Source organism: Kogia breviceps, chromosome 12, assembly GCF_026419965.1.
Source record: "Kogia breviceps isolate mKogBre1 chromosome 12, mKogBre1 haplotype 1, whole genome shotgun sequence".
In the NCBI taxonomy this organism is placed as follows: domain Eukaryota; kingdom Metazoa; phylum Chordata; class Mammalia; order Artiodactyla; family Physeteridae; genus Kogia; species Kogia breviceps.
Window position 1 is genome coordinate 39,033,923 of NC_081321.1, and position 14,218 is coordinate 39,048,140.

The 14,218-nt window shown below is 46.5% G+C and overlaps 1 protein-coding gene and 1 non-coding gene across 2 annotated transcripts; both read left to right on the forward strand.

Moving 5' to 3' along the window:
• Nucleotides 1-4,790: 4,790 nt before the first annotated feature.
• LOC131767543 (U6 spliceosomal RNA) lies at nt 4,791-4,897 on the forward strand. Its single transcript, XR_009338749.1, has one exon. It is a non-coding gene; the product is annotated as a U6 spliceosomal RNA (small nuclear RNA).
• A 536-nt stretch (nt 4,898-5,433) lies between these two features.
• LOC131766388 (tubulin alpha-1C chain) lies at nt 5,434-13,331 on the forward strand. The gene is made up of 4 exons (XM_059080630.2): nt 5,434-5,655; nt 9,665-9,887; nt 10,031-10,179; nt 12,241-13,331. The coding sequence occupies exons 1-4, from the start codon at nt 5,653-5,655 to the stop codon at nt 13,213-13,215; spliced, it is 1,350 nt and encodes a 449-aa protein (XP_058936613.1). The 5' UTR covers nt 5,434-5,652; the 3' UTR covers nt 13,216-13,331.
• The last annotated feature ends 887 nt before the right edge of the window (nt 13,332-14,218 follow it).

Below are 14,218 nucleotides of genomic sequence, written 5' to 3' on the forward strand. Positions count from 1 at the left end.
TCCCCACCCCCCAAAAAAAATCTAGCATGGGGAAGAAAACTTAAATGTGGATCCCAATGCTTAAAATGATTTTTTAAATTAATTAATTATTTATGGCTGCGTTGGGTCTTTGTTGCTGCATGTGGGCATTCTCTAGTTGCGGTGAGCGCGGGCTGCTCTTCGTTGGGGTGCGTGGGCTTCTCATTGCGGTGGCTTCTCTTGTTGCAGAACACAGGCTCTATGCGCGTAGGCTTCAGTAGTTGTGGCACGAGGGCTCAGTAGTTGTGGCTCACGGGCTCTAGAGTGCAGGCTCAGTAGTTGTGGTGCATGGGCTTAGTTGCTCTGCGGCATGTGGCATCTTCCCGGACCAGGGCTCGAACCTGTGTCCTCTGCATTGGCAGGCGGATTCTTAACCACTGCACCACCAGGGAAGTCCTTAAAATGATTTTAAAATGCAAGAGGATGAATCCTCATCTCTAATTTTGTCTACCACCACCACCTTAGTACCACTTAGTCCTTTATTTACTATATGTATGTATTCTGTATTATGTATCTCATTTAGCCCTCACAAGTGTATCCACCTATGAATTATATATTATCCCCATTTTATAAGGGAGGAGATTTAGAGACATTAAGAAATTTGCTCAAGGACCCACAGCTAGAAAACAAAACAAAACAAAGCCAGAATCCAAACTGAAGTAATCAGGACTGCAAAACCCTTAAACATAGTGTGTTTCCTCAGGGGCAATCTAGTTGAATATGAGGAGGTAGAGAGTTAGAGGAAGAAAAATAAAGGTACTTCGTTAATGAGTCATATGAAAACAGAATCTAAAAATAAAATGCCTATTATTTGAAAATAACCACACTGAACTATTCCCATCCAGGTTACTAGTGACTTCTTTTTCTTTTTTTTTTTACACACACACACACACACACACACACACACACACACACACACACACACACTGTATTTTATTTTTACAAGAGATAAATAAACTGACACCAAGCATTGTAAATGGATGACAACAAAAGCAGCAATGATTGCAATTACCAAACACAAAACACACTCATACTATGTCATAATATTGACATTCAGTCCAGTAATCCTCCACTGTAACAGCTCCTTTACTTTGCAGTGAAAATTGATTTGTATATTTTCTGCCTCTGAGTCCTGTGGGATTTTTTTAAAATTCAAACAGAAAGTCACAAAAATTATAATCATCCTCATCAGTTCACTCAATCCCATGTAATTAATTTTTCATCTTGATATTTTGGTAGCACTTTTATGAATTCATCAGTTTTCCATTAGAGTTCCGAAAATGCTTATTCATTCAGTTCAGCAATATAGTCAGTTTCCAGAAACTGTACTTGTCAGAGTCTTTTCCATGAATTCCTTGAAGATGAAACACTTTTATAGGAACATTTTTGCAAAAGCATCAGAGTACACCCAGAACTGTCTGTAAATTACTAGTGACTTCTATGTGGCTAAATCCAGCAGTCATTTTTGAGTTCTCCTCTTGCTTGGCCTATTGGTAGCATATGACACTGCTGATCACTCCTTGCTTGGCTTCCAGGACCTCACACTCAGGTTTCCTCCTAACTCATTGGCTGTTCCTTCTCAGTGTCCTTCATGGTGTCTGCTTCCTCTCCCAGAACTCAATCCTTGGTCCTCTTCTCTCCTATTTCTATAGTCATTCCCTTAGTGATCTCGCCCCATGTCATAACTTTAGGATGGCACTTAGAAGTATATCTCTACCCAGATCTCTCTCCCTCGAGATCCAGACTTTCATATCTAGCTATGTCCTGGGCGTCTCCACCTCTACGTGGACATCAACATCCGGACTTAACGTGACCAAAGACAAACCACTCATGTCATCCCCCTCCAAGCCTACCCCATTCCCAACATTTTGCATCTGTTGATGGCAAAACCATCTCTTACTCATCCAGGCTAAAATCCTGAAGTAATCCTTGGCTTCTCTTTCCCTCACATGTGAGCCTTCAGCAAATCATTCTGGCCCTATCTTCAGAATGTAGCCAACTCTAACCACTCTTCACCACTTCCTCTGCTACCACTCTGGTCTGAGTCTCCATCATCTCTCAGAAGGATTACTGCAATGAGTTATCATCCTGCTTCTACCTGTGCCCTCCTATAATTTATCCTCAGCACAATACCAGAGGGATATTTTTTTTAAAAAAGGTAGTCAGGTCATGTCCCTACAATGTTTTGAACCCTACATAGGCTCCCCATGTCAGGGTTAAAACCACAGGACTTTGTAGTGGTTTACATGAAGCTAAAAGATCTGGCTCTCATTGCCTCTCCAACCCTCATCTCCTACTAGTCATCTCTTCCAGCCAAGCTGGCCTCCCTGCTCTTCCTTCCAGGAACACTCTTGCCTGGGGGTCTTTGCTTCAGCTGCTCCATGTTCTGGGACCACTCTTCTCCCAGTTAGCTACTTTGGCTAGCCCCTCAGGACCTTCAAGTCTTTGTTCAAATCTCACTTATCATTAAGGCTAACCTTGACCATCTTGTTTACATTGCAACCTCCTCCCACGTTCTCCCCTCCCAACACTCTCACTCCACTTTACTTTGCTCTGTTTTTCTATAGCACTGGTCACCTTCTAACAAATTATATAGTTTACTTATTATGTTCATTGTTTGTCTTTCTTCCCTATCCTCCTCTAGAACATTCACTCTATGAGGCAGAGATCTGTCAGTTTTCACAAACTTATTTCCAAGCACCTAGAAACTGTGCTAAATTCGTGGAATGAATTAAAAAGTTGGAAAGCACTAATTAAGACTAAAATATCTAGCAACAGACTAAGATGCTAGTTATTCCAGATTTCAGAATATCCTGCCACACAATAGGTGCTCAATGAGCATTTGATGAATGAAGGAACTATGTACTGTAATTTGAAGAGGAATCTCTGCACATACTTCCACAGCCTCCATTTTGTGTGTATGAGTTGGAGTGTATCTTGACTTCTGCCTATTCAGTATCCAAAACCTATTTTGTCTTTTTCTACTTCAGGAAAAAGCCCTGTAACATATTCTACTATTCACTTTTGTTATCTTTCTTTCTTTTTAATTGAAGTATAGTTGATTTACAATGTTGTTTCAGGTGTACAGCAAAGTGATTCAGTTATACATACATATACATCTTATTTTTTTTTTTCAGATTCTTTTCCCTTATGGGTTATTACAAAATACTGAGTACAATTCCCTGTGCTCTACAGTAGGTCCTTGTTGGTTATCTATTTTATATATAGTCGTGTGTATATATTAATCCCAGCCTCCTAATTTATCCCCCCACCACTATCCCCTTTAGCAACCATAAATTTGTTTTCTTTGTCTGCGTATTTCCATAAACTCAGTCACCCAGAGATGGCTGCGGAATTTAAGAGCTAAGATAACATGATGAAGCTGCAGAGAAAGAAAAACAAATGAAATAAAGGACGCTTCTGAGGAATAAACTGTTGCAGGGATGGTCAGAGTGAAACTGAGCAGCACCCTTTGGGGCACTCCCGGCTTCAAAAGCCCCTCTGTGTCCCCTGTTTCTTATTTGTAGAAAAAAGAAACCCAGGCCTTTCCTGAGTTCCAAAGAGCAGGCCCAAGCAGTTACTGATTAGGACAATAGAGTCACAGGACACCTAGTTCCTCCTGAAGGGATAAAGATAACTGCCTGATGCATATCTTAGTTGTTCTACAGAAACTAAGACCCCCACCAAAGTGGAAGATGGTAAATACAAGCCAACCACAAGCACACAGACCCCAGACTGGCTGGAATCAGAAGGCTGATATTCCGGAAACATCACCCTTTTACCTCACCATCAACCAATGAGAAGAAGGTCCAGGAGCTGATCAAGCAACGTACGACCCTTTTCCCTAACAGTCTTTAGTTATTTATTTGGCCACACCAGGCAGCTTGTGGGATCTTAGTTCCGTGACCAGGGATTGAACCCAGGCCTCCACAGTGAAAGCGTGGAGTCCTAACCACTGGACCACTGGGGAATTCCCTCCAACAGTCTGTAAACGCCCTTGCCTGGAAGCAATTGGGTAGTTCCGGTCTTTCGAGCACCAGCCATATTTTCTTGCTTAGCCCTTGCAATAAATCTATCTGTGCTCCAAACTCCCATGTTCTGGTTTGTTTAGCCTCAGTGTGCCTGAGACACAGGAACTTGGGTTCCATAACAAGAGTGGTATATTTAGGATGAGGTAGTACAAGGTAGTGAGGGCCCAAGGACAGCCCCACCACTCCAGCTGTGTTATCTTCAACTAGTTTAATTCCTCTAAGCCCTAGTTCCCTCATCTGTAAAATGGGGATAACTCACAGGGTTTGTCCAATGGATGAAATGTGATTAATATAGTCTGAAAAACAAACAACTCTGAATAGTACGCAATCGAAGAATAAAAGCTAATATTATAATGAAATGAAAAACAAAACAACAACAACAAACCTGCTTTTGCACCAAGTGGAAGGAGGTTGCTGTTAGGAACCACAAGGTTCATTTAAAAGAACGTAGGTAAATAAATAAATAAAAGAAGGTAGGAAAATGAGTAAAGAAAAGCAACAGGGGCTTCCCTGGTGGCGGCAGTGGTTGGGAGTCTGCCTGCCGATGCAGGGGACACGGGTGCGTGCCCCGGTCCGGGGAGATCCCACATGCTGTGGAGCGGCTGGGCCCGTGAGCCATGGCCACAGAGCCTGCGCGTCCGGAGCCTGTGCTTCCGCAACGGGAGAGGCCACAACAGTGAGAGGCCCGCGTACCGCAAATAAAAAAAAAAAGAAAAGAAAAGCAACAAGAAAAGGTGAGAAGTGCTCGCTTCAGCAGCACATATACTAAAATTGGAACGATACAGAGAAGATTAGCATGGCCGCTGCGCAAGGATGACACGCAAATTCGTGAAGCGTTCCATATTTTTATAACAATGAAAAAATAATTTTTTTTAAGGTGAGAAAAAGGGCTTCGGGCCGCTTCGTGGTAATTAGGACCTGGAATGGGGAACCAGGCCTTCTTTCTTGGAAGTCCCTCAGCTGCGAGGGGAGCGGGCGCCGGGGCTCCGAGTAGGCCGGGCCCGGTGGGGAGCTGTTTTGCCGGGCTGCCTCTCCAGGGTCCGGGGTCTAGGGCCCCGGAGGCGGGGCAGGCAGCGGGAGGAGCCACACTCCTGGGGCTCCCGCCGGGGCTCCCTTTAACTCGGTGCCTTTTTCCGCTTAGGCGTTGCCCCCTGACGCCTCCCGCACTCACTGAAGACTTGTGCAGACGCTTCACTTCCCTTCTCCTTCCAGTCACCGTGTCCACCCTCCTTCCCACCCCACCGGCCCATTCTCCGGCCTCAGGATGCCTCCTCCCCTTCCGGGTTCTTCTGGCTTGTTCCGTAGAGTTCTTTTCGAACTTTTGAACCCACCAATCAGCGCCACGCGCCCTTCCTCTCTCCGCGGGCAGGGTAAAATCGGGCATCCGGCCGGGGACCTTGGGCTCGAAGGCGGGGCTTCGGAGGCCGGGGCGGGTCCGGTGCCCGCCCTTCCTGCACGTGGCCAGGGTCAGGGTATATAGGCTCCCTCGGGGCCGCCTCCCCTCTCACTGCTCCCCAGGACTCCTTGGTAGTCTGTCAGTGGGAGAGCTTCGTGGCCGTCCCCTCGCCTCCTCCAGCCCCGCAGAACCCTACAAATCTCAGTCATGGTGAGTGGGGTCCGCGGGCGGTGGCGTTGGGGGGAGAGTGCGGAGTCCAAAGGGGCGTCGGGACCCCAGTCCACGTGGGACCACGTTCCGGACGCCTCCAGGCAAACTGGCTTCTGGTGGCCATGCGGAAAGCCGAGTTCACCCGGGAGACTTCTCTTCCGGCTCGAAGACGCGGCCTGGGCAGTGCCCTCGGTGGAAGTGGAAAGCCCATTTATTTGATCCTAGATAGAGGGCACCCATTCCCCCCAGGGCCCGCTACCGCCCCAGGAAGGCCAGGGAGCCTTCACACTGGCTCCCAAGGACTTGGGAAACCTGAAAATCCCTCCCATTTCCCCAAATGATCTCACTTTCCCACTGCCTTACGCACAGGACCCTGGAGCATCTCGTGTGCTCCCGCACGGTAGGAGCAAACATTTCCAGGCGTTGCCTCTCCAGCGCCCTATGACTCGCTGCTGAGTCATCTGTGGCCAGACTTTGGCGAGAACTTTCAATTGCACCATCACTTGTTGTCGGGATCTGGGGAGCGCTTCCGTTCTCACCCATCCTCACCTGTGGCCGGTCCGGGGTGGGGTGGGGGGAGCGCTTCCGTTCGCACCAGTCCATCTGGAGCGATGTAGGCAGGCTCCTGCTTTGGAGGGAATTACTGTCACGTTGTTTAATCCTGCATTTCTCGTGTTAATTTAGTGGGGTGTTTATAGCTGAAGCTTTCTACTTACAGGTTTAAAAAAAAAAAAAGTCCATAAAGAGATTTTCATATAAAGTCACAGAGTAAACTAGTACTGACAAAGTATTCTTAGTTTTAAAGAAACCTCAGGGGCTTCCCTGGTGGCGCAGTGGTTGGGAATCCGCCTGCCGATGCAGGGGACACGGGTTCGTGCCCCGGTCCGGGAAGATCCCACACACCGCGGAGCGGCAGGGCCGGTGAGCCATGGCCACTGAGCCTGCGCGTCCGGAGCCTGTGCTCCGCAACGGGAGAGGCCCGCTTAGCACAAAAAAAAAATAAAATAAAAAATAAAATAAAATAAAGAAACCTCAAATTACACACAACTTGAGTATTTTCTGTATAGCTTCTAGAGGTATTGGAAACAAGTATCTGAGGAAATATCTGTTGGAAGTCTACTTAAAGTAGGCCGTGTGTATCAAATGTTTCAAAATAATATCTTTTTAAAAAGCAATGCAGTGAATAAATAGTTACCTCTTTAGGGACTACCACAGTTATCAAACGTATGTTTGACTGTAACAGCTTGCTTGAGTGCTTTTTACCAGGCAAGACCAAAAAGATACTGGTAAAAACGTGTTTCAGAAAGTAGTGGGGTAAAACAACTATACCCCAATAAAAAAAAGAAGAAAAAAAAAAAAGTAAGAAGTGGGACGGTTTAAAGGGCAGTAACAGCAGACCTATTAAGGCATACACTGGTTAGATTAATAGGTTTTTTTTGTTTTGTTTTTTTAAACAAGGGACAGGGGCTGCTTATCCAGTTAAGGCTAGGCTAAGTGACTCCATCACCGGTGTCTCACTGCTTACCCTCCACTCTCCCCTGGCCACTCGGGAGATGTGGCCAGGGGAGAGTGGAGGGTAAGCAGTGGCCACAGCCTAAACCATACCGTTGCACAATGAAAGCAACTCAGAAGGCTTCAGTAGAAGTGCTTCATTAGAATGACAGGATCATCTCAGATACTTTATCTCCTTGGGGCCTGGGGCTGTCATGGACAGATCTCTGGTTCTCTCCTGGTTTCTAGGGCTGTGGAATGTCCAAAGTCCAGTTAAAGGTAAACATGATGCAGTTTTTTGTTTTTTTGCGGTACGCTGGCCTCTCGCTGTTGTGGCCTCTCCCGTTGCGGAGCACTGGCTCCAGACGCGCAGGCTCAGCGGCCATGGCTCATGGTCCCAGCTGCTCCGTGGCATGTGGGATCTGGGATCTTCCCGGACCGGGGCACGAACCCGTGTCCCCTGAATCGGCAGGCAGACTCTCAACCACTGCGCCACCAGGGAAGCCCACGATGCAGTTTTAAATAGTCATGGGTTTATTAGAACAAACAACTCCCCTTTCTCCCACTAATCAGTGCCACATGGCCAGGGTTGGGGTATATAGGATCCCTCGGGGCCGCCTGCCCTTTCACTACTCATCAGCAAGCTCACTATTACCTGCCTCTACTTGCCCAGCTCTCCCTAGAGCTGGGCAAGTAGAGGCAGGTAATAGTGAGCTTGCTGATGAGGTCAGCAGACCATGATTGTTTTATGGGGAGTGTAGGTGAGAAGGAGGGGACCATTAATCAAAGGTTGTGAGTGATTGGGGGTTTTTCTTGGGTTATGAAACTAGGCCCTTTGTGATCTTAGACGGTGTTGAATTTTCTTTAACTAGATTCCTATTAGCAGTTTTTAAAAACTTGAAACCCTCTTATTTGGAGAAAATGTAATGGGAGATATTTGGTGTTGATATTTGAAAGACCTCTGTCTCCAAAGCCGCTAATCTGATTTATGATGGAAATACAATAAAAATCCTTTTTTTTTTTCTCTTTAGTCTGTGGGTATAGATTCTATGTTCACTGCCTTATTTTACTAAGCAGAAATGAGTTTCGTAACATCCTAACATCGTTACATTTTTGAAATTATAGACTTTTCCCCCACGTTGTCAGAGATATATGTACATTCTACTGGAAGACAGCTAATTTCTTAAACTATTAATAAAGTCTTGGTGACACTTCTAGCGTTTATTACCATGTGTCTCCATCACCCGCCCACCTTCCCCACCACTCTCCCCTCAAGATGCGTTGATAGTGAAGGAAAATGTTTTTCCTTAAGATTAAATTCTTCCACAGGGTTAAAAGGCTGCCTCTGACCAGTTTTTAAAATACAGGTAACTGCTGCTTATCTGGTGTTTTCTCCATGAGTCATATGGCTGCAGTTTGCTGGTTTAAGCTGGTTTTAAAGGCAGAAGCTCTTATCTTTTTTTAAAAAAAATTAATGTATTTATATTTTATTTTTGGCTGCGTTGGGTCTTCGTTGCTGCGTGCAGGCTTCCTCTAGTGGCGAGCAGGAGCTACTCTTTTTTCTTTTTTTTTTTTTTTTTTTTAAATTAATTAATTAATTTATTTTTCGCTGTGTTGGGTCTCCGTTTCTGTGTGAGAGCTTTCTCTAGTTGCAGTGAGCGGGGGCCACTCACCATCACGGCCTCTCGTTGCAGAGCACAAGCTCCAGATGCGCAGGCTCAGTAGTTGTGGCTCAGGGGCCTAGTTGCTCCGCGGCATGTGGGATCTACCCAGACCAGGGCTCGAACCTGTGTCCCCCGCATTGGCAGGCAGACTCTCAACCACTGCGCCACCAGGGAAGCCCCAGAAGCTCTTATCTTCAAAGAATAGGATTAAAGAGGGACCAGAATGAGCTTTAGTTACACAGTCATACAGAGAATGAATCAGCTGGAAGGAGGAATTTTGCATGCCTTTAAGGAATCAAAAGGCATATTTCCCAGGAGTTGGGGAAAATCTATTGCTAGAGCAGCTGGTGTTATTCTGAAGGTAGAAACCTGACCTTGAACATCTAATGTGGCTACAAAGCGAAGGTCTGGTCTCTGGTCTTGCCTAGTAGTTCATTAACATACCTGTGGTTTTCCAAAGCATTTTCTCTGAGTTAGGCTGTTGCTTGTGAAATAGTCCCTGGGCAGGAGTGGCCTCCAGAAAGGTGCTGATCTCTTCTGAAGGTTAATAGTCATTTACGGTGCATCATTCCTCTTTTTTTTTTTTTTTTTTGCGGTACGCGGGCCTCTCACTGTTGTGGCCTCTCCCGTTGCGGAGCACAGGCTCCGAACGCGCAGGCCCAGCGGCCATGGCTCACGGGTTTAGTTGCTCCGCGGCATGTGGGATCTTCCCGGACCAGGGCACGAACCCGTGTTTCCTGCATCGGCAGGCGGATTCTCAACCACTGCGCCACCAGGGAAGCCCAACGGTGCATCATTCCTAAATGTCCCATCTGATGTGTCATATTCTGACATTTCCTTTCTTCCTCTCACAGCGTGAGTGCATCTCCATCCACGTTGGCCAGGCTGGTGTCCAGATCGGCAATGCCTGCTGGGAGCTCTACTGCCTGGAACACGGCATCCAGCCCAATGGCCAGATGCCGAGTGACAAGACTATCGGGGGAGGAGATGACTCCTTCAACACCTTCTTCAGTGAGACAGGCGCTGGCAAACATGTGCCCAGGGCAGTGTTTGTAGACCTGGAACCCACGGTCATTGGTGAGTTGACCTCAGTAAATCCCAATGAGATCCCGGGGGTCCGGGACAGGAGGCGTATCCTGGGGGCTCCATTGATGCCCTGGGGTCGAGCAGACTTGTGCAGGTTGTTAGTGATGGGTGGCTGCTTCGTTTTCCTTTTCCAGATGAAGTTCGCACTGGCACCTACCGCCAGCTCTTCCACCCTGAGCAGCTCATCACAGGCAAGGAAGATGCTGCCAATAACTATGCCCGAGGTCACTACACCATTGGCAAGGAGGTCATTGACCTCGTCTTGGACCGAATTCGGAAACTGGTAAACACAGTACTTTATTTAAAGTAGATGAGAATTTTCTCTTACAGTTTTGAGAGACCTAACTACAAGAATCATTCTTTGCACACTAAAATGAGCTTTATACTGCCCACTAAATAACTGGACTTCTAAACCAGATGGTCCTGAGTTATGGGACAACTATTTGGGGTGGGGATAGTGTTCTTTTGCCTCTTTCTGTGTCTTACAAGGCAGATTTGGGCAATTGCTCATTCAGTGAGGGCAGTTTACCTGAAGTCAAGGTGAGTACCAGGACACCTTAACCGTTTCACTGACATGTAAGACCATTAAACATCCTTGTTCATATTAATCAGGCAGCTTCCCAGCTTCAGGCTGAGACATCCTTTTTTAGGTCATCTTAGTCACAGTGAGTAGGTGGCTGACTGACATGTAATTAATTGATCAAACTCATAAAAATTGGACTGCTGACATGTTATTACAGAAAGTTCATAGCAAAAGAAGCCAGTGTAACACTGACTAGAAATAGCTGACACTGGAAACTTCCAACACTGAAAGTGGAGTCAGGGGAGCTCCCTTGTTACAGAAACAAGTAAGTCATTGGAACTTTGAAAGTATTAAGATATAATCACAAAAAAGCAGTACCCTCGTTTTTCTACCAGAGCTCAGGGCAGTGTGGACTGGCCCTGTGGCAGAAAAATCTAAGGCAACTGTTCACATCGGTAAAGTTGGTAAGTGTTCTGTTCGGATCATTTTAATTAAGAGTCTGGCAATCAGATGACTCTGCTTCTTAGGCATGTGGGCAGCTTGTAAGTAATTAAAAATCAAGACTGAAGGCCTGGGTGGAATAGCTTGTCGGGAAAATCACATTATGCTAAGCCCAGCAACAACTGGTCTATTCTAAAAAGAATGGCCTTATATCATTCATGGCTTCATACTTTTTCAGATGTTTATCATAGTCTTCCCAGCAGAACTGGGCTAATGGTTCCTATGTTTGCAAGTCAAGCTTCAGCTACAAGTACTGACTTGGAAATCAGGACCTGCCTTTAGGGAAAGGTAAACCTAGTAAAAGCCATTGAGGGTTCTGGAGTGAAGTTCATTAACTACCAAAACAATGGCATTTGTCCTTGGTGTTATAGCTGTGTCCACATGAGGCTTAAGGGGTGAAATTGGTAGACTAGGGTCTGCCCTGGCATTGATCTCATTCAGGGTATGGACCCACAGGAGACGTGAACTAGGGGCTCAATAGAGAATGTCCACAAATCTCTGAGCACCTTGAGAAGTGAAGATTGTCAACAGGATACTTTGTTTGAAGTGACAAAATCATCTTTTCATACAATAGCCAGAATAGCTCAATTAAGTGGCGGAAAGCCCCAATGACACAAGGACATGGAATTGTGACAGAAAATCGCCTTTCCCAGAATGAATAGACTTGGTAACTAGTGCTTGCTGTGCCGAGCACTGTTGCAGATACTCATTAAATTCTCAACAACCTGAAGTAGGTTACTATTCGGCTCATTTAACAAACGAGAAAGCTGAGATTGAGAAATGAATTTGGTCAAAGTCACACGGCAAGGAACGGGTAGAGCCAGATCCAGACCCGGCCTTACTCCAGCACCAGGGCGGATCTTGGCTGTTCTGTTGTGTTCCAGCTCAGAAATCAGCTGCCGAAATCTGTAAGACATCCATTATACGGGGCTGGTGGTCCCAGGCCTGCTGTTGGTAGCTCTCCAACTGATAAGAGGTTGCCTTTGTTCTGCGGTCACAGCAAAGGCACCAGAGGTTGCCCTCCCAGTCACCAAAACTTGAGCCCTGCATCCATTCCAGACCTCATGATTCCTCTGCCTGCAGAAGTGAAAACAGTTCATTTAAAATAGCCTTTTAACAGATCCCCTCCCTCCAGCTCCCAATAGTTGATTGTGAAAAGTTTCTCTGAATCACTTAGCACTTAGAAGCTCTTTAGGACTGCTTTCTTAGCAGATGTTGTTCAGAAGATTTTTTTAAAGATCTCAGTCAATGGGATTATGGGTTCAAAGAAGTCATTGCACCTTTCACCAAGGCTAAAATTAAAAGTCCTTTCTCTTGCAGGCTGACCAGTGCACAGGTCTTCAGGGCTTCTTGGTTTTCCACAGCTTTGGTGGGGGAACTGGTTCTGGGTTCACCTCCCTGCTGATGGAACGTCTCTCTGTCGATTATGGCAAGAAGTCCAAGCTGGAGTTCTCCATTTACCCAGCCCCTCAGGTTTCCACAGCTGTAGTTGAGCCCTACAACTCCATCCTCACCACCCACACCACCCTGGAGCACTCTGATTGTGCCTTCATGGTAGACAACGAGGCCATCTATGACATCTGTCGTAGAAACCTTGATATTGAGCGCCCATCCTACACGAATCTTAACCGCCTTATGAGCCAGATTGTGTCCTCCATCACCGCTTCCCTGCGGTTTGATGGAGCCCTGAATGTTGATCTGACAGAATTCCAGACCAACCTGGTGCCCTATCCTCGCATCCACTTCCCTCTGGCCACATATGCCCCTGTCATCTCTGCTGAGAAAGCCTACCATGAACAGCTTTCTGTAGCAGAGATCACCAATGCTTGCTTTGAGCCAGCCAACCAGATGGTGAAATGCGACCCTCGCCATGGTAAATACATGGCCTGCTGCCTGTTGTACCGTGGCGATGTGGTTCCCAAAGATGTCAATGCTGCCATTGCCACCATCAAGACCAAGCGCAGCATCCAGTTTGTGGACTGGTGCCCCACTGGCTTCAAAGTTGGCATTAATTACCAGCCTCCCACTGCGGTACCTGGTGGAGACCTGGCCAAAGTACAGCGAGCTGTGTGCATGCTGAGCAACACCACAGCCGTCGCTGAGGCCTGGGCTCGCCTGGACCACAAGTTTGACCTGATGTATGCCAAGCGTGCCTTTGTTCACTGGTACGTGGGTGAGGGCATGGAGGAAGGAGAGTTTTCTGAGGCCCGTGAGGACATGGCTGCCCTTGAGAAGGATTATGAGGAGGTTGGAGCTGATAGTGTTGAGGGAGAAGAGGAGGGTGAAGAATATTAACCTGTCTGCTGTAATTTTACACTCTTGTCTTGGGACTGTCTTATTTGTGTCCTGTGGAGCTGCCCATTGTGGCCCTATCTTGTCAATAAAAGTGATATCTCTGTTTTCAGTGTCAAGCTGTATCATAGTAAATATTTGCTCTGCTTATTCAAGGCCAGTTTGGGATGGAGGAGGCTGGCAGTTTCCATCTTATCATTTGCTCAGTGTTTTAAGTGGATTCTGTGTACTCTGCCAAGGGGTTTGTCTATTTCACTTAGACCTGAATTGATGACTGGTTACAAAATCATGTTGTGAGGCAACAGGCTCACATTGGGCCAGTGTTTTTCAAACTTCAATGTGGATGTGAATCTCCTGCAGATCTGAATCTGTAGGTCTGAGGTGAAGCTTCAGATACTGTCTTTTTTCTTTTTTTTTTTAAAGCTCCCAGGTGTTCTTGGTCGGCTGAGACCATATGTGGAGTAGCAAGGGGTTAGGTAACATAGCTTATAAATGGTGGAGCCAAAATTCAAGTCACCAGCCAGGCTGCCGGAACTATTGCCGTCATTATTCATAAAATATTGGAGTCATATGGGAAGGGCTTGGAATTGTGCTGATTTATTCCATACTTAGCCCAAACCTACAATGGCAGATAAGATTGTGCTTTAAGAAGTTACTGCTTGGGGACTTCCCTGGTGGTCCAGTGGCTAAGACTCCGTGCTCCCAATGCAGGGGGCATGGGGTCGATCCCTGGTCGGGGAACTAGATCCCACATGCCACAACTAAGAGTTCAAATGCCACAATTTAAGATCCCAAGTGCTGCAATGCAGACCCAGCACAGCTGAATAAATAAGTAGAAGTTACTGCTTGGAGAAAGTGGAGCAGGCCGAGACTCAAAATTACAATAGTCTCAGGTTGTTATGGCGTTGGTCCTTGACCCAGTGTATGTCATTGGGAATATTTGAAGTAGGGGAATAATAAGGAAAACTGAAGGACTGTGTGTGTAAGAATGGAGAGGGGAGCTCCC